The sequence below is a fragment of the Hyperolius riggenbachi genome, chromosome 2 (genome assembly GCF_040937935.1).
Source record: "Hyperolius riggenbachi isolate aHypRig1 chromosome 2, aHypRig1.pri, whole genome shotgun sequence".
NCBI classification, from domain to species: Eukaryota; Metazoa; Chordata; class Amphibia; order Anura; family Hyperoliidae; genus Hyperolius; species Hyperolius riggenbachi.
The window spans coordinates 284,308,998-284,329,758 of record NC_090647.1 but is presented as its reverse complement, the minus strand read 5'-3'; the positions used below and the strand labels follow the sequence as shown (position 1 = coordinate 284,329,758).

The 20,761-nt window shown below is 43.4% G+C and overlaps 1 protein-coding gene across 3 annotated transcripts in view; it reads right to left on the bottom strand.

The window, feature by feature from the left end:
- LOC137546420 (myotubularin-related protein 9-like) overlaps positions 1–20,761 on the bottom strand; it is a 79,020-nt gene that overhangs the window by 22,222 nt on the left and 36,037 nt on the right. For 2 of the 3 annotated variants that reach the window (XM_068268873.1, XM_068268872.1), the window contains exon 3: positions 7,251–7,477. In XM_068268873.1, the coding sequence (XP_068124974.1) occupies positions 7,251–7,447 (197 nt within the window). In that variant the 5' untranslated portion in view covers positions 7,448–7,477. Of the gene's footprint in view, positions 1–7,250; positions 7,478–7,579; positions 7,720–20,761 lie in introns of those variants that run through there. The other variant, XM_068268871.1, reaches the window with a different exon arrangement.

Genomic DNA, 20,761 nt, shown 5'->3' with positions numbered 1-20,761 from the left:
AAAAAGCCTTCGTCGGACTGGTTCCTGACCAGAACTGAAAAACACAGCTTATATACACTGGAGAAACATTCTTTAGCAAACATAAATGTAATTAGATGCCTTAACTGTTACTGAGGAGGCTTTCCCAGGCATCCTATCTAAATTGATAAGATCAATAGAATCCTCAACATGACATAAAGCAGACTCTGGTGATGGGGAGGCATTGTAAATTCCGAATTCAAATGGTAACTGGCCTGGTTACATGCACCATTAATTCTAAGCTTAAGATAATTGTGGCATTTAAAGCCAGCACATGAAAGCAAATAAAATGAATAGTGACAGTGAATTCCATCTTACACAGCATATGGCACAAAAATGAATGAAAAGATAGAAAAATTAAAATAATTGTGGCATTTAAAACCCATCGTACCAGCACAAGAAGTTAGAGTCCTTGTTTAAACCATCTTCTACAGTTTTGAACCAATGTATAAACTTAGTTTCTTGTGTTAGTCTCATGTTTCCCGATTTGAAGCCACCCATTAATACAGTGACGCGAAAATCGCTTAAACTGTGTCCAGGTAAACAAAAGTGTGTTGGTATTGAGAGATCAGTGTATTTTGTAATATCCTTTTTTCTGCTGTTAATAGTGGATCTGTGGTGTGTCATGCGATCACGCAGTGGTTGACTTGTTTCTCCCACATAAATTCCTTTGGGGCATTTTGCACACATGATCACGTATACCCCATTAGATGAGTCGTAGGAAAAGGTGCCTTGTACTTTGTATTCCTGTTGTGTACCTGATATTAGTATCCTGTCAGTGGAATGGATGTGTTTACAGGTCCCACACTTTTTCCCTCGGCAGGGGAATGTTACTATTTTTATTGTGTTAATACTTCATCCTACTAACAATTACCAAATCTGAGAGAACTTAAAGGATACCCGAGGTGACATGTGACATGTGTATGTACATGACATGTGTATGTACAGTGCCAAGCACACAAATAACTATGCTGTGTTACTTGTTTTCTTTCTTTGTCTGAAAGAGTTAAATATCAGGTATGTAAGTGGCTGACTCAGTCCTGACTCAGACAGGAAGTGACTACAGTGTGACCCTCACTGATAAGAAATTCCAACTATAAAAGAGATAAAAAGGGTCAATAGTTTATAGATGTTAGCTCTGGCATACTTCAATTAACGTGTAATTGAAGAAAAACAATAAATCAGTAAAAATTTGAAAAGTAGATTTAAATATAAAATAAAACTGGATTATCTTAACCACTTAAGGACCGCAGTCTTTTCACCCTTAAGGACCAGAGCCTTTTTTCCATTCAGACCACTGCAGCTTAAATGGTTTATTGCTCAGTCATACAAGCTACCATCTAAATGAATTTTACCTCCTTTTCTTGTCACTAATACAGCTTTCTTTTGGTGCTATTTGATTGGTGCTGCGATTTTTACTTTTTATTCTATTCATCAAAAAAGACATGAATTTTGGCAAAAAAATGATTTTTTTAACTTTCTGTGCTGACATTTTTCAAATAAAGTAAAATTTCTGTATACATGCAGCGCGAAAAATGTGGACAAACATGTTTTTGATTAAAAAAAACCCATTCAGTGTATATTTATTGGTTTGGGTAAAAGTTATAGCGTTTACAAACTATGGTGCAAAAATTGAATTTTCCCATTTTGAAGCATCTCTCTCATTTCTGAGCACCTGTCAGGTTTCATGAGGTGCTAGAATTACAGGATAGTATAAATACCCCCCAAATGACCCCATTTTGGAAAGAAGACACCCCAAAGTATTCACTAAGAGGCATGGTGAGTTCATAGAAGATTTTATCTTTTGTCACAAGTTAGCGGAAAATGACACTTTGTGACAAAAAAAATAAATAAAAAAAAGTTTCCATTTCTGCTATCTGGTGACAAAAAAAAATGAAATCTGCCACGGACTCACCATGCCCCTCTCTGAATACCTTGAAGTGTCTAGTTTCCAAAATGGGGTCATTTGTGGGGTGTGTTTATTGTCCTGGCATTTTGGGGGGTGCTAAATTGTAAGCACCCCTGTAAAGCCTAAAGGTGCTCATAGGACTTTGGGCCCCTTAGCGCACCTAGGCTGCAAAAGAAATGTCACACATGTGGTATCGCCTTACTCAGGAGAAATAGTATAATGTGTTTTGGGGTGTATTTTTACACATACCCATGATGGGTGGGAGAAATATCTCTGTAAATGAGATTTCTTTTGATTTTTTTACACACAATTGTCCATTTACAGAGATATTTCTCCCACCCAGCATGGGTATGTGTAAAAATACACCCCAAAACACATTATACTACTTCTCCTGAGTACGGCGATACCACATGTGTGACACTTTTTTGCACCCTAACTGCGCTAAGGGGCCCAAAGTCCTATGAGTACCTTTAGGATTTCACAGGTCATTTTGAGGCATTTATTTTCTAGACTACTCCTCACGGTTTAGGGCCCCTAAAATGCCAGGACAGTATAGGAACCCTACAAGTGACCCCATTTTAGAAAGAAGACACCCCAAGGTATTCCGTTAGTAGTATGGGGAGTTCATAGAAGATTTCATTTTTTTTTCACAAGTTAGCGGAAATTGATTTTTATTGTTTTTTTCACAAAGTGTCATTTTCCACTAACTTGTGACAAAAAATAAAATCTTCTATGAATTCCCCATACACCTAATTGAATACCTTGGGGTGTCTTTTTTCTAAAATGGGGTCACTTGTGGGGTTCCTATAATGCCCTGGCATTTTAGGGGCCCTAAACCGTGAGGAGTAGTCTAGAAACCAAATGCCTCAAAATGACCTGTGAAATTCTAAAGGTACTCATAGGACGTTGGGCCTCTTAGCGCACCTAGGTTGCAAAAAAGTGTCACACATGTGGTATCGCCGTACTCAGGAGAAGTAGTATAATGTGTTTTGGGGTGTATTTTTACACATACCCATGCTGGGTGGGAGAAATATCTCTGTAAATTAAAATGTTTTGATTTTTTTTACACACAATTGTCCCTTTACAGAGAGATTTCTCCCACCCAGCATGGGTATGTGTAAAAATACACCCCAAAACACATTATACTACTTCTCCTGAGTACGGCGATATCACATGTGTGACACTTTTTTGCAGCCTAGGTGCGCTATGGGGCCCAACGTCCTATTCACAGGTAATTTTGAGGCATTTGGTTTCTAGACTACTCCTCACGGTTTAGGGCCCCTAAAATGCCAGGGCAGTATAGAAACCCCACAAGTGACCCCATTTTAGAAAGAAGACACCCCAAGGTATTCCGTTAGGTGTATGGTGAGTTCATAGAAGATTTTATTTTTTGTCACAAGTTAGTGGAAAATGACACTTTGTGAAAAAAAACAATACAAATCAATTTCCGCTAACTTTTGACAAAAAATAAAATCTTCTATGAACTCGTCATACACCTAACGGAATACCTTGGGGTGTCTTCTTTCTAAAATGGGGTCACTTGTGGGGTTCCTATACTGCCCTGGCATTTTAGGGGCCCAAAACCACGAGGAGTAGTCTGGAAACCAAATGCCTCAAAATGACTGTTCAGGGGTATAAGCATCTGCAAATTTTGATGACAGGTGGTCTATGAGGGGCCGAATTTTGTGGAACCGGTCATAAGCAGGGTGGCTTCTTAGATGACAGGTTGTATTGGCACTGAAGTGCAGGAATGTTCTCAAATCAAGACCTGGACATGGCAATTAAGTCGTACCAGCAGTGATCAGAAAAAAAATTTCTGTCACTGCGGTGGGGCGGGTGAGGGTTTGGCCGGGTGATCAGAAGCCCGCAGGGGGCATATTAGGGCCTGATCTGATGGGTAGCAGTGACAGGTGGTGACAGGGGGTGACGGGGTGGTTGATAGGTGATCAGTAGGTGATTACAGAGGAGAATATATGCAAGCAATGCACTGGCGAGTTGATCAGAGGGGGTCTGGGGGGCTAATTTAGGGTGTGGGCAGGTGATTGGGTGCCTGCAAGGGGCAGATTAGTGTCTGATCTGATGGGTAGCAGTGACAGGTGGTGACGGGGTGATTGATGGGTGATCAGTGGATGATTAGAGGGGAGAACAGATGTAAACAATGCACTTTCAGAGGTGATCTGAGGGTGGGTCTGCACGCAATCTGAGGGTGTGGGTGGGTGATCAGGTGCCCACAAAAGGCAGGTTAGGGTCTGATCTGATGGGTGGCAGTGACAGGTGGTGACAGGGGGTGATTGATGGGTGATTGACAGGTGATCAGTGGGTGATTATAGGGAAGAATAGATGTATACAGTACACAGGGGGGAGGGTCTAGGGAGGATCTAAGGGTGTGGGGGGGGGTGTGTTCAGGAGCCCCCAGGGGGCAGTTTAGGACCTAATCTAAAAAATAGCGTTGAGATAGTGACAGGGAGTGATTAATGGGTGATTAGGGGGGTGATTGGGTGCAAACAGGTGTCCCAGGGGTGGGCAGGGGGGGTCTGATGGGTGCAGTGGGCGATCAGGGGGCAGGATCAGTGTGCTTGGGTACTTACTAGGAGGGCTGCAACCTGCCCTGGTGGTCCCTCAATCACTGGGACCACCAGGGCAGGAGGCAGCCTGTATAATACGCTTTGTATACATTACAAAGCGTATTATCCGCTTTACATGCGGAAGATCGGGGGTTAACAACCCGCCGCCGCTGCTAATTGGCTGGCGGGTTGACGTCGCGGGTGGGCACATCCAGCGTGCGATCCCCGGCAGCTAGTCCGCAACGAGCCGCCGCCGATCGGCGTATTGCGCGGTCGTTGCGGGCTCCACTTTGCCGCCGCCCCTAGGTAGGGGCGGCCGGCAAGTGGTTAAAATCACAATCCAGTAATATATATATATATATATATATATATATATGTATATATATATATATCTATATATATATATATATATAGATCTATATATATATAGATCTATATATATATAGATCTATATATATATAGATCTATATATATATAGATCTATATATATATATATAGATCTATTTATATATATAGATCTATATATATATATATAGATCTATATATATATATATAGATCTATATATATATAGATCTATATATATATAGATCTATATATATATAGATCTATATATATATATATAGATCTATATATATATAGATCTATATATATATAGATCTATATATATAGATCTATATATATAGATCTATATATATATAGATCTATATATATATAGATCTATATATATATATATATATATATAGATCTATATATAGGTGGTTGGGAGGGGATCAAGGGATACATGGGGGGGGGAGAGCTGGAAAAAAGTTTATTTTTACACTAAAATCGCACAGCCTGTCACGGCTGCAGGCTGTGCGTCTCTCCCTGTCACACAAGATCCACAGTGACAGGGAGAGGGAGGCGGAGAGGGAGGCGGAACGGCAACTATGTTGCCTTTCGGAGGGTGATCGCTGTGATTGGCTCACAGCGATCACACGGCAGGGAGCCAATCAGTGACGGCTCCTGCCGATACCCGGAAGCCTTAGCTGTCATAAGACAGCTAAGTGCAGCCGGTTCGGTGCGCGCGATCGCGGCGGGGAGCGGCGGCGCCGGTGATAGAGATCTACGCCTTGCCAGCCAGGAGCCCATCAAAACAGGGCGTAGATCTCTATCACTGCGGTCCGGAAATGGTTAAAAAGTAATTTTTAGGAGAAGGAAGATAGATCCAATTGTTTATTTCATTCGTTTATTTTCACCTCGGTGTCCTTTAAGCACTTTGAGTCCTATGGGAGAAAAGTGCTATAGAAATGTTATTGTTACTGTACTATCTTCAGAAAATCTAAAACACCGGATACTTTCATAAGATGTATTTTGAAATTTAAAGCCCAATTGCAGCCACATTTTTTTTGATAGTTTTTTTAGTAGAATGAATAAGGTTTATATATTTTTTTCTGCCTGATCCTGCTGTCTGTGTCCCCACAGAAGATATCTTCTCTTGGTTCCTGTTCCTGGGACATTCAGATACAAGAAATGGCACCAGATACAGGAAGGGACACACACAAGGATGACAGAGGTTCTCTCTTCTGCATGCAGCAAAAATGTTTAATCTATTACTGTCTTACTGGACAGATTTATCCAATATACTATTGCAGATTGGGACCCACAGACAACAATAAAAACCCTAGAGGCATTGCAAAGCTATGTACATAACCAGATGACAATCAACTATGGCAGCTGTTCAAGACTGAGACTGAAGACTTTGACTGAGCAGAACGGGGGTTAGAGAGGGCACAGGAGGGGGGAGGCTGGGGCTGTGTGCTAGTCGCAGCACCAGCAATAAGGCAATATTATAGGTTTAAGGGGAGGGAAGAAGAAGGTAAGGGGTACTTTAACGCTTTCCCAAATTATCCAATGCTAAAATACATCTTTTATAAAATACATTTATACGCGATATGGGGGTTGATGCACAAAAAAGTGGTAACATTGCTGTGTGCAGACAGTGCACAGCAATATTACTTTTACTACCGGCAACATTGTTCCACTTGATATGCTATTAGCGTGGTCTGCGTTACTGAAGAAGCACGTGTGTTGCTACAGTAACGAATGTTGCTAATGAGAGGTAACGCATATTACCGTAACAACGCTCTCGCAACTTGAGTACTGTTGGCTGAGCTAAAAGCGTAAGAAGCGGTACAGTGCTGTTGGTAATAATGTTAATATTGTTGTGCGCGGTTTGCGCACAGCAATATGATTGCATCAACCCCATGGATCCATAAGTGCTGAGACCCACAGGAGCAGTTTCAGGAGCATTCTGGAATCATGGGCAATTCAAAAAGTTTCAAGCTAGGCAATTGGGGTGATTCCATAGAGCAACTGCAATTTCTCCAAATTGCATGGTGCCTGACACATTTTTGGAGCATTTGCGTTTCAATACAAAGCATAGGATCCCTGCAAAATTTCTTTTCAATCGCTGTACAAAGCTACATTGCAGTGATTTTACTACCCAGAACCACAAAAAAGTACTAGCTGTACAAATAGCTAGCATTAATTAAAAAGCGCTTTAAAATCACCAAAAATTGCCCCGCAATGCTGTAAAATTGCTACAAAAAGCACTTAGTGATTGCGATTGTACTTTGCAATTTCTAGTGCGCCCCAGCTCTTAGACTGATCATTGCCCTGAGCTCTGTTTGATCACAATATTTAGACAGACTTCTTTTTTTTTTTTTACATTTTCTCAGCCATTACTTTCGAATATACTACAATGATAATTGGTATTTACCTTTTCTCAATGGAATCCACAGCACAGTGCAGTAGCCATAGCTCACACTTTTCCTGTATCTTACCCTCCAGTGGTGAGGCAGACAGTAGTAGATGATGACTACTCACGCACAAAGTCCCAGTAACAGGCGGCTTTAGGGGCTGATACAAACGTACATTCTCCACTTGAGAACTCTGTATAAAATGCGAAAGCTCCATGTAGCAGTGATGAAAAGGCAATACCTACAGCTTTGAGGCAAACCGAAAGGAGATTAGACAGGTTGGGTAAACAGTTTGAGGACCTAAAAGTAAAAAAGTTGTCAAACTCGGAAACATTTTGCTCATACTAACCTGTTCAAGGTGGAAGTCATCAGTTAATGAAAGGAAAGACGAGGAATAATTGTGAAGTCAACAGAACAACCTGTGCCATAAATGAAATGCTCATTTGAAGAAATGCAGAGACTTGTATCAAACTGCATAGATGAAGGGGGAGGAATGTCACTTGATGTAAGAAGGAAGCTGTGGTTCTTGTGACATAGATGGGAAAGGAAACAGCCTGCAAGTTAACCCCTGCGCAATCACTAAAGCACTGTGATACACAGATAACATTGCTTGCTAGAGCGAGTCTGTGATGCCCATGGAGGCTTCTGTCTGTCAGAAAGGGGTCCGCAGCGTGCTCATACAGAAAACTAAATAAGAAAAACAATGCTGATTGAAACTGTAATTCTATAAGGTAACTCCTAGCCAATGCCCCCCGTGCATCACCCCAGTGCTGCAAACTCTTCACTGGTTGCCAGTAAAATGGAGAATCAATTTTAAGATCTGCCTGCTGACATTCAAGGCTCTAAACCACATGGGACCCAAATATATAGCGGATCTATTGGAACTTTATGCCCCTCCACGCACCCTCCGCTCTGCCAACAAGATGAAGCTGGTTATTCCCAGGATACACATTTTCCTATGCAGCCCCTACTCTATGGAACTCACTTCCACAATCAGTCTGAGAGGCTCCTTCTCTGGACAGCTTTAAAAAAAGGCTAAAGACTAAGCTCACCTCTTTTACCTAGCCTTTGAGACTGCATAATGCATGTCACAGTGCTTTGAGTCCCCAGGGAGAAAAGCGCTATGGAAATATTATTGTTATTGTTATTGTTGTTCCAATGAGATGGCTTAACCACTTGAGGACTCAGCCTTTACCCCCCCTTAAGGACCAGCGCTGTTTTTTCCATTCAGACCACTGCAGCTTTAACGGTTTATTGCTCGCTCATACAACCTACCACCTAAATGAATTTTGGCTCCTTTTCTTCTCACTAATACAGCTTTCTTTTGATGCTATTTGATTGCTGCTGCGAGTTTTACTTTTTATTATATTCATCAAAAAAGACATGAATTTTGGCAAAAAAATGATTTTTTTAACTTTCTGTGCTGACATTTTTCAAATAAAGTAAAATTTCTGTATACATGCAGCGCGAAAAATGTGGACAAACATGTTTTTGATGAAAAAAAACCCATTCAGTGTATATTTATTGGTTTGGGTAAAAGTTATAGCGTTTACAAACTATGGTGCAAAAAGTGAATTTTCCCATTTTTAAGCATCTCTGACTTTCCTGACTACCTGTCATGTTTCATGAGGTGCTAAAATTCCAGGATAGTATAAATACCCCACAAATAACCCCATTTTGGAAAGAAGACATCCCAAAGTATTCACTGAGAGGCATAGTGAGTTCATAGAAGATTTTATTTTTTGTCACAAGTTAGCGGAAAATGACAGTTTGTCACAAAAAAAAAAAAAAAAAAAGGTTTCCATTTCTGCTAACTTGTAACAAAAAAAAATGAAATCTGCCATGGACTCAACATGCCCCTCAATGAATACCTTGAAGTGTCTATTTTTCAAAATGGGGTCATTTATGGGGTGTGTTTACTGTCCTGGCATTTTGGGGGGTGCGGAATTGTAAGCACCCCTGTAAAGCCTAAAAGTAGTCATTGCACTGTGGGCCTCTTAGCGCAGTTTGGCTGCAAAAAAGTGTCACACATATGGTATCGCTATACTCGGGAGAAGTAGTACAATGTGTTTTGGGGTGTATTTTTACACATACCCATGCTGGGTGGGAGAAATATCTCTGCAAATGACAATTTTTTGATTTTTTTACACACAATTGTCCATTTACAGAGTTATTTCTCCCACTCAGCATGGGTATGTATAAAAATACACCCCAAAACACATTGTACTACTTCTCCTGAGTACGGCGATACCACATGTGTGGCACTTTTTTGCACCCTAACTGCGCTAAGGGGCCCAAAGTCCAATGAGTACCTTTAGGATTTCACAGGTCATTTTGAGACATTTGGTTTCAAGACTACTCCTCACGGTTTAGGGCCCCTAAAATGCCAGGGCAGTATAGGAACCCCACAAATGACCCCATTTTACAAAGAAGACACCCCAAGGTACTCAATTAGGAGTATGGTGAGTTCATAGAAGATTTTACTTTTTGTCACAAGTTAGCGGAAAATGATTGTTATTGGGTTTTTTTTACCAAGTGTCATTTTCCGCTAACTTGTGACAAAAAATAAAATCTTCTATGAACTCACCATACTCCTAACGGAATACCTTGGGATGTCCTCTTTGTAAAATGGGGTCATTTGTGGGGTTCCTATACTGCTCTGGCATTTTAGGGGCCCTAAACCGTGAGGAGTAGTCTTGAAACCAAATGTTTCAAAATGACCTGTGAAATGCTAAAGGTACTCATTGGACTCTGGGCCCCTTAGCGCAGTTAGGGTGCAAAAAAGGGCCACACATGTGGTATCGCCGTACTCGGGAGAAGTAGTACAATGTGTTTTGGGGTGTATTTTTACACATACCCATATTGGGTGGGAGAAATCTCTCTGTAAATGACATTTTTTTGATTTCTTTACACACAATTGTCAATTTACAGAGATATTTCTCCCACCCAATATGGGTATGTGTAAAAATACACCCCAAAACACATAATACTACTTCTCCTGAGTACGGCGGTACCACATGTGTGGCACTTTTTTGCATCCTAACTGCGCTAAGGGGCCCAGAGTCCAATGAGTACCGTTAGCATTTCACAGATCATTTTGAGAAATTTGGTTTCAAGACTACTCCTCACGGTTTAGGGCCCCTAAAATGCCAGGGCAGTATAGGAACCCCACAAATGACCCCATTTTAGAAAGAAGACACCCCAAGGTACTCAATTAGGAGTATGGTGAGTTCATAGAAGATTTTACTTTTTGTCACAAGTTAGCGGAAAATGATTGTTATTGGGTTTTTTTTACCAAGTGTCATTTTCCGCTAACTTGTGACAAAAAATAAAATCTTCTATGAACTCACCATACTCCTAACGGAATACCTTGGGATGTCCTCTTTGTAAAATGGGGTCATTTGTGGGGTTCCTATACTGCTCTGGCATTTTAGGGGCCCTAAACCGTGAGGAGTAGTCTTGAAACCAAATGTTTCAAAATGACCTGTGAAATGCTAAAGGTACTCATTGGACTCTGGGCCCCTTAGCGCAGTTAGGGTGCAAAAAAGGGCCACACATGTGGTATCGCCGTACTCGGGAGAAGTAGTACAATGTGTTTTGGGGTGTATTTTTACACATACCCATATTGGGTGGGAGAAATCTCTCTGTAAATGACATTTTTTTGATTTCTTTACACACAATTGTCAATTTACAGAGATATTTCTCCCACCCAATATGGGTATGTGTAAAAATACACCCCAAAACACATAATACTACTTCTCCTGAGTACGGCGGTACCACATGTGTGGCACTTTTTTGCATCCTAACTGCGCTAAGGGGCCCAGAGTCCAATGAGTACCGTTAGCATTTCACAGATCATTTTGAGAAATTTGGTTTCAAGACTACTCCTCACGGTTTAGGGCCCCTAAAATGCCAGGGCAGTATAGGAACCCCACAAATGACCCCATTTTAGAAAGAAGACACCCCAAGGTACTCAATTAGGAGTATGGTGAGTTCATAGAAGATTTTACTTTTTGTCACAAGTTAGCGGAAAATGATTGTTATTGGTTTTTTTTACCAAGTGTCATTTTCCGCTAACTTGTGACAAAAAATAAAATCTTCTATGAACTCACCATACTCCTAACGGAATACCTTGGGATGTCCTCTTTGTAAAATGGGGTCATTTGTGGGGTTCCTATACTGCTCTGGCATTTTAGGGGCCCTAAACCGTGAGGAGTAGTCTTGAAACCAAATGTTTCAAAATGACCTGTGAAATGCTAAAGGTACTCATTGGACTCTGGGCCCCTTAGCGCAGTTAGGGTGCAAAAAAGGGCCACACATGTGGTATCGCCGTACTCGGGAGAAGTAGTACAATGTGTTTTGGGGTGTATTTTTACACATACCCATATTGGGTGGGAGAAATACCTCTGTAAATGACAATTTTTTGATTTCTTTACACACAATTGTCAATTTACAGAGATATTTCTCCCACCCAATATGGGTATGTGTAAAAATACACCCCAAAACACATAATACTACTTCTCCTGAGTACGGCGGTACCACATGTGTGGCACTTTTTTGCATCCTAACTGCGCTAAGGGGCCCAGAGTCCAATGAGTACCGTTAGCATTTCACAGGACATTTTGAGAAGTTTGGTTTCAAGACTACTCCTCACGGTTTAGGGCCCCTAAAATGCCAGGACAGTATAGGAACCCCACAAATGACCCCATTTTACAAAGAGGACATCCTAAGGTATTCCGTTAGGAGTATGGTGAGTTCATAGAAGATTTTTTTTTTGTCACAAGTTAGTGGAAAATGACACTTGGTAAACAAAACCCAATAAAAATCATTTTCCGCTAACTTGTGACAAAAAGCTAAATCTTCTATGAACTCACCATACTCCTAATTGAGTACCTTGGGGTGTCTTCTTTCTAAAATGGGGTCATTTGTGGGGTTCCTATACTGCTCTGGCATTTTAGGGGCCCTAAACCGTGAGGAGTAGTCTTGAAACCAAATGTTTCAAAATGACCTGTGAAATGCTAAAGGTACTCATTGGACTCTGGGCCCCTTAGCGCAGTTAGGGTGCAAAAAAGGGCCACACATGTGGTATCGCCGTACTCGGGAGAAGTAGTACAATGTGTTTTGGGGTGTATTTTTACACATACCCATATTGGGTGGGAGAAATATCTCTGTAAATGACAATTTTTTGATTTCTTTACACACAATTGTCCATTTACAGAGATATTTCTCCCACCCAATATGGGTATGTGTAAAAATACACCCCAAAACACATTGTACTACTTCTCCCGAGTACAGCGATACCACATATGTGGCACTTTTTTGCACCCTAACTGCGCTAAGGGGCCCAGAGTCCAATGAGTACCGTTACCATTTCACAGGTCATTTTGAGAAATTTGGTTTCAAGACTACTCCTCACGGTTTAGGGCCCCTAAAATGCCAGAGCAGTATAGGAACCCCACAAATGACCCCATTTTACAAAGAGGACATCCCAAGGTATTCCGTTAGGAGTATGGTGAGTTCATAGAAGATTTTATTTTTTGTCACAAGTTAGCGGAAAATGACACTTGGTAAAAAAACCCATTAACAATCATTTTCCGCTAACTTGTGACAAAAAGTAAAATCTTCTATGAACTCACCATACTCCTAATTGAGTACCTTGGGGTGTCTTCTTTCTAAAATGGGGTCATTTGTGGGGTTCCTATACTGCTCTGGCATTTTAGGGGCCCTAAACCGTGAGGAGTAGTCTTGAAACCAAATTTCTCAAAATGACCTGTGAAATGCTAACGGTACTCATTGGACTCTGGGCCCCTTAGCGCAGTTAGGGTGCAAAAAAGGGCCACACATGTGGTATTGCCGTACTCGGGAGAAGTAGTACAATGTGTTTTGGGGTGTATTTTTACACATACCCATATTGGGTGGGAGAAATATCTCTGTAAATGGACAAATGTGTGTAAAAAAAATCAAAAAATTGTCATTTACAGAGTGATTTCTTCTACCCATCATGGGTATGTGTAAAAATACACCCTAAAACACATTGGTCTACTTCTCCCGGGTACGGCGATAGCACGTGTGGCACTTTTTTGCAGCCTAACTGCGCTAAGGGGCCCAACGTGCAATGACTACCTTTGGGCTTTACAGGGGTGCTCACAATTTAGCCCCCCCCCCCCACATGACAGGACAGTTAACAAACCCCACAAATGACCCCATTTTAAAAATAAGACACCACAAAGTATTCCATGAGGGGCATGGTGAGTTTATAAAAAAAATTCTTTTTTGTCACAAGTTAGCAGAAAAGGATACTTTGTGAAAAAAAACAAAAAACAACAATTTATGCTAACTTGTGACAAAAAACAAAATCTTCTATGAACTCACCATGCACCTCACGGAATACTTTGGGGTGTCCTCTTTCCAAAATGGGGTCATTTGTGGGGTCTGTCCTGGCATTTTAGGGCCTCTGCAATCATTACATGTATGGCCAGTATTTCTGCTATACTCCTTATATTGGGCATACAGGTAGTGCATTCTGGGCTGAAAGGAAAAATGAACGGCAAACATCCCTTCATTCGCATCGATCAATGTGGATGAACAAATATCTGCCAAAAAATGTGAAACAAAAAGAAAAGAAAGAGAGACATAGGAGCTGCCACCCCAAAAATCCAAACCCACCAGCTCGTATGCCCAGGCAATCCTGATTTATTCATCCACATTGATCGATGTGAATGGAGAAATCATTGCTTGAGTTCTTTTTTGATACAAAGTGCTTGCCAAAGCATATGAATCCCCAACACCACACCTTGGCCCATATGCCTCGGCAAACGTATCTTTTTTACTGTGGAGGAGAAATCTCGTCCTACAGCGCTGCATGCACCGATTTTGTGTAACCTGACAGAAGCGCAATGCTTCTGTCAGGATGCACCATCAGTGCTGCAGCTGATTGGTCGGTCGGTCGGTCGGTCGGTCTGGATAGAAAAAAGAGAGAAGAAAAACGAAAAAAACAAAACAAAAGGAGGGGAAGGCGTCCGCCTGGACATAGGAGCTGCCACCCCAAAAATCCAAACCCACCAGCTCGTATGCCCAGGCAATCCTGATTTATTCATCCACATTGATCGATGTGAATGGAGAAATCATTGCTTGAGTTCTTTTTTGATACAAAGTGCTTGCCAAAGCATATGAATCCCCAACACCACACCTTGGCCCATATGCCTCGGCAAACGTATCTTTTTTACTGTGGAGGAGAAATCTCGTCCTACAGCGCTGCATGCACCGATTTTGTGTAACCTGACAGAAGCGCAATGCTTCTGTCAGGATGCACCATCAGTGCTGCAGCTGATTGGTCGGTCGGTCGGTCGGTCTGGATAGAAAAAAGAGAGAAGAAAAACGAAAAAAACAAAACAAAAAGGAGGGGAAGGCGTCCGCCTGGACATAGGAGCTGCCACCCCAAAAATCCAAACCCACCAGCTCGTATGCCCAGGCAATCCTGATTTATTCATCCACATTGATCGATGTGAATGGAGAAATCATTGCTTGAGTTCTTTTTTGATACAAAGTGCTTGCCAAAGCATATGAATCCCCAACACCACACCTTGGCCCATATGCCTCGGCAAACGTATCTTTTTTACTGTGGAGGAGAAATCTCGTCCTACAGCGCTGCATGCACCGATTTTGTGTAACCTGACAGAAGCGCAATGCTTCTGTCAGGATGCATCATCAGTGCTGCAGCTGATTGGTCGGTTGGAAAAAAAGAGAGAAGAAGAAAAAAAAAAAAAAAAAAAAAAAAAAGCAAGCAAGCAGCAAAGCACTTCAATAACATTAACTTTTTAAACTTTATTAAATATGTTCAAACCAAACAATAACATTGGTAACCAAATATTAACTTTTTTGCTTACCTGTTGTTTTTTTTTTTTGTTTTTTTTTACCTGCGAGCTGAGGATAAACTTCTCCTCCCCCATGGGTCAATGTGCAAAGTGCAAATCGCACAGATATGTGGCGAAGTACATTATGCATTCTGTCCCAAGTGAAAGGAGAGGTTTCTGGCAGGCCAGTGTATTTGGATCTCTCAAAACCTGATGTTTGGGTTCACACTGCATACTGGCCTATCCGGTCGGTCGAGCCCGCTGCACCGTCTCGCCCAAAATAGATCTTCAGGGAATACCACAAGAGTAGCATTCGGCCTAGTAATTAACTGCGTCGCCGTAGACTAACATGACTTCCGGGCCGACCCAAATTGCCGCAGAAGCCACGCAGTAACGTAGGCATGCACTAGCGTTAAGTCAAGCACTTCCGGCGTAGGGGGGGACCGCAAAGTGTGACTTTTGCTAGGCAATTTGCCCTAACGCATCGCGCCAGTGTGAAATAGCACTGAGAGACCCTTGTGTGCCTACTGCTGTGTCTGTAGTTCCCTAGGTTCTAAAAGTGTGCCTTCTCATGGTACCTCTCATAACACTCCCCTAGGCATAGGCCAGGCTGGTCAGGACAGCGGGGACAGTAAACGGGGGTGTCATGCCTTATTCCAGCCTTGCTGCAGACACGACATCTTTTTCTGGGGTTGCGTTGAGTTGGGGTACTGGGAATCGGGTAGGCGTAATGCCTTCCATGCAGCCGGCTAGTTGCATTTGGGGGTTGGGCTCTGTCACCTTCTGGATAGAGGAGTGCCGAAACAATGTCTTCCTGGAATTGAAGGAAAGATCCAGTTCTCCCAGCCTTACTGTAGAGAACAAAGCTGTTGTACATCGCCAATTGAATTAAATACACAGACACTTTCTTATACCAGCGTCTGGTTTTCCGGGAAATTAAATAGGGCCCTAACATCTGGTCATTGAAGTCCACCCCTCCCATGTTGGCATTATAGCTGTGGACGGCGAGGGGCTTTTCAATGACCTCTGTTGCCCGTGTAATTTGTACTGTCGTGTCTGTGTGAATGGTAGACAGAAGGTAAACGTCCCTCTTGTCCTTCCATTTCACCGAGAGCAAGTCATCGGTACACAAGGCGGCCCTCTCCCCCCGTTGAAGTCTGGTGTTAACGAGCTGTTGGGGGAAGCCCCGGCGACTAGGCCGCACGGTGCCACAGCATCGGATTCCTTCTAACTTTAAGTGCTGAAAGAGGGCCACACTTGTGTAAAAGTTGTCCACATAAAGATGGTACCCCTTCTGGAACAAGGGTGACACCAAGTCCCACACAATCTTTCCACTGCTCCCCAGGTAGTCAGGACATCCGACCGGCTCCAATTTTGAGTCTTTTCCCTCATAGACCCTAAAACGAGATGTATAGCCTGTGGCCCTATCACAGAGCTTATACAGTTTCACCCCATACCGGGCGCGCTTGCTTGGGATGTACTGTTTGATGCCAAGGCGCCCGGTAAAATGTACGAGGGACTCATCTACACAGATGTTCTGTTCAGGGGTATAAGCATCTGCAAATGTGGATGACAGGTGGTCTATGAGGGGCCGAATTTTGTGGAGCCGGTCATAAGCTGGGTGGTCTCTTTCATGACAGGTGTCGTTGTCATTGAAATGCAGGAAGCGCAGGATGATCTCAAATCGCGTCCTGGACATGGCAGCAGAGAACACGGGCATGTTATGTATTTGGCGTGTAGACCAATAAGAGCGCAATACATTTTTTTTAGTAATACCCATGTTGAGGAGAAGGCCCAAAAAAATTTTAAGTTCGGAAACTTGGAGTGGTTTCCACCGAAAAGGCTGGGCGTGGCAGCTTTTCGGATGGGCGGTTATAAATTGTGTGGCATATAGGTTGGTCTCAGCCACAATTAAGTCAAGGAGATCCTGGGTGAGGAACAGTTCAAAAAAGTCTAGGGCCGATCCTAGTTCAACTGTCTCCACCTGGACTCCAGACTGGGCGGTGAAAGGGGGCAGTATGGGTGCGGCGGGATCAGGGGAATGCCAATCAGGGTTTGCCAGCACCTCTGGAAAACCAATGGGAGTACGGGCCCGTCTACTTGGTGGCTGCGGATCGGATCTTAATTCACGTACCACCGAACCAGTTTCTACTTCCAGGATGGTGTCCGCCACTTCATCAGGGTCTTCTGCGGAAGTACTGGTGTTGATAGGCCCAGGAGATGCTGCGCTGCTGGTGCATGCCTCACCAAGAAAAATCAGATCAGCGCCACTCTGCTGCCCTTGAGACTGATCTTCCGCCACCTGCAGTCCAGTGACATGGGGTGTGGTACGCCTGGCTCTAGCCGGGACCTCAACCTCGTCATCGGAACTATCGGTCTGAGAGCCACTGCTGTCTACAGGATCGTACTCTGAACCCGAAGATTCGTCGAATAAGTCGACCCAATCATCCTCATCCGACTGGTCCATGTACCTGTAGATGTCTTCATTGGAAAACCTCTTTTTTGCCATGGTGGCCTGCTAAATTTAGGAGGTATTCCTCTGAGACTACCCAGGAAAAGAGCACCTACCTAGCGAAAGGGAGTACTTGAGAGGTAGAAAGCTGTGGTCACTGAGTTTAGATAAAAAAAATCAAAACTGATGTTTACAGTGCCACAGCTTGTGTAGTGTTTTTTGCAGTGATCAGAAAAAAGAAATTTCTGTCACTGCGGTGGGGCGGGCTGAACGCAGTGCAGGCGAACGATCAGGTCTGATCGGGCAAACACTGCGTTTTTTTGTGGATCCTAGAGACCCTAATATAGATCTGACTGTGATCACTAATAATCACTTACAGATACTATATAGTACCAATGCTGATTAGCGACAGTGATGACGCTAATTAGTGACTGTGGTGCAGTGGGCTGAGCACTAACTGACACTAACAACCCTTTTGCTTAGATAACTGGCCTAACTGTTTGTTACCACTAGTGATACTAAAAAAGTTTTTAGATCACTAGGATAGTGATGGTGAGGGGGGGGGGGGGGGGTTGGGGATCAGAGAGCAATCACAAATAATCAAAAACAATCACGAGACAATTACAACACAATTACAGCAATCGGCGCAATCAAAGCCAATCACGGACCAATTGAATCCAATAACGTGACAATCAAAAACCAATTACGTGACAATTGAAGCCAATCACACGACAATCGATGCTAATCACAGGGCAAAACAGCCAATCAGTGGGCAATTGGCACAATCAAAACCAATTACGGGCAATTGAAGCCAATCACGCGACAATCGAAGCCCAATTACGTGACAATCGAAGCCAATCACACGACAATCGATGCCAATCACAGTGCAATTGAGACAATTGTAGCCAAACAAAGCACAATCAAGCCTTACAGACAGGAGATAAGATACACAATGGCAGGGGGGAGAATATACGCAATCAATGAACTAGGACGGTGTGGGGAGGATCGGAAGGGGTGGGGGGTGATCAGATACCCCTAAGGGGTAGTTGGGGGTCTAATCTGATGGATAGGAGTGACAGGTGGTGATAGATGGGTTATTGACGGGTGATAAGTGGGTGTTTACAGGGAAAAACAGATGTAAACAATGGACTGCTGATGTGATCAGGGGGGGGGGGGTGTCTCGGAGGGATCTGAAAGGGTGGGTGGGTGATCAGAAGCCCCTAATGGGCAGTTGGGGGTCTGATCTGATGGGGGGCAGTGGCAGGTGGTGACAAGGGATGATTGACAGGTGACGGATAGGTGATTGACAGCTGATCAGCGGGCAATTACAGGGAAGATAGATGCAGTATACGGGGGGAGGGGGGGGGATCTGAAGGGGTGGGGGGTGATCAGATACCCCTAAGGGGCAGTTGGGGGTCTGATCTAATGGGGGGCAGTGACAGGTGGTGACAAGGGATGATTGACAGGTGACTGATAGGTGATTGGCAGCTGATCACTGGGGAGATAGACAGATGCAGGGGAGATAGATAGGTTCAGTATACAGGGGGGGGGGGGGGGTCGGGGGGAGATCTGGAGGTGTGGGGGGTGATCAGATACCCCTAAGGGGTAGTTGGGGGTCTGCTCTGATGGATAGGAGTGACAGGTGGTGACAGGGATTGATTGATGGGTGATATGGGGGTTGGTTGGGTCTGATCTGCGGGCTGCAGGGGGGTACAGGGGGGTGTCTGATGGGTGCTGCGGGTGATCGGGGGGTCTGTGGGGCTCCTAATGTGTGCGTGTGTGTGTGCTTACTGTGCCTGCTCTCCTCGCTGGTGGTCGATCGCTAAGTGTGACCACCAGCGGGAGGCAGGCAGTATAATACAGTTTGTTACGTAAACAAACTGTATTATACCTGTTCTATTGGCCGATTTGAATTTTTACAGCCCGCCGGCGCTGCTGATTGGCCGGCGGGCTGAAGTCACATGGGGGCCGAAGAGTGTGACGTAGCGATCGCGCGGCTACAGCCGCGCGATCGCTCGTTAATTAGGCTGCAGCCGGCGACGCAGTACTGCGTCGCTGGTCCTGCAGCTGCCACTTTGCCGACGCACGGTATAAGCGTGCGGTCGGCAAGTGGTTAAAGAGACTCCGTAACAAAAATTGCATCCTGTTTTTTATCATCCTACAAGTTCAAAAAGCTATTCTAATGTGTTCTGGCTTACTGCAGCACTTTATACTATCACTGTCTCTGTAATAAATCAAAGTATCTTTGCCCTGTCAGACTTGTCGGCCTGTGTCTGGAAGGCTGCCAAGTTCTTCAGTGTTGTGGTTCTGCTATGAACTCCCCCTTCCAGGCCCCTCTATGCACACTGCCTGTGTGTTATTTAGGATTAGAGCAGCTTCTCTCTTCTCTCTTATCTTTTACAAGCTGGATAAATCGTCCTCTGAGCTGGCTGGGCTTTCACATACTGAAGAATTACAGACAAGGGCAAAGCTGTTTGCAGGAAGAAACAAGCAGCCTGAAACTTCAGTGCATGAGAACAGGGGGAAAGAAACACACAAATGATCTCTTGAGATTCAAAAGGAAGGGTGTATACAGCCTGCTTGTGTATGGATGTATTTTCTATGTGTGGACATACTGTACATCAACCTACTTCCTGTTTTGATGGCCATTTTGTTTGTTTATAAACAAACTTTTTAAAACTGTTTTTAACCACTTTTAATGCGGCGAGGAGCGGCGAAATTGTGTCAGAGGGTAATAGGAGATGTCCCCTAACGCACTGGTATGTTTACTTTTGGGCGATTTTAACAATACAGATTCTCTTTAAAGGTTTTGGTTAAATAAAACTATCCTTCTCATTGCTTACACTTTTCTGAGGTAAACTGACATGTTACAGCAAAATACAACGCTAACAGATAAGCAATAATGACTAGCCAATTTTTTTTTTCAGTTGTCATGTATGAGCCTTCATCCTTATTTAACAGGCGCTTGAAAATGTTAGTCATGACCAGTGGCGTAACTAAGGAGATGGCTATAAAAAAAAAAGCTGAAGCACATATCTCCATGCCACTTTGTCCCTATTTTGTTTGTAGTGGGCTGGCAACCTCAAACGTGTAATGGTGGCTATGCCAGTCTGACTGCTACAGGACTCGGGGGCTAAGGGAACCCCAGATAACAAACTGCAACCTGTGCATGCACTCAGTTGACACCACTGTAGAAAGGTATACCACAAGGCCACTAACAGTAAAG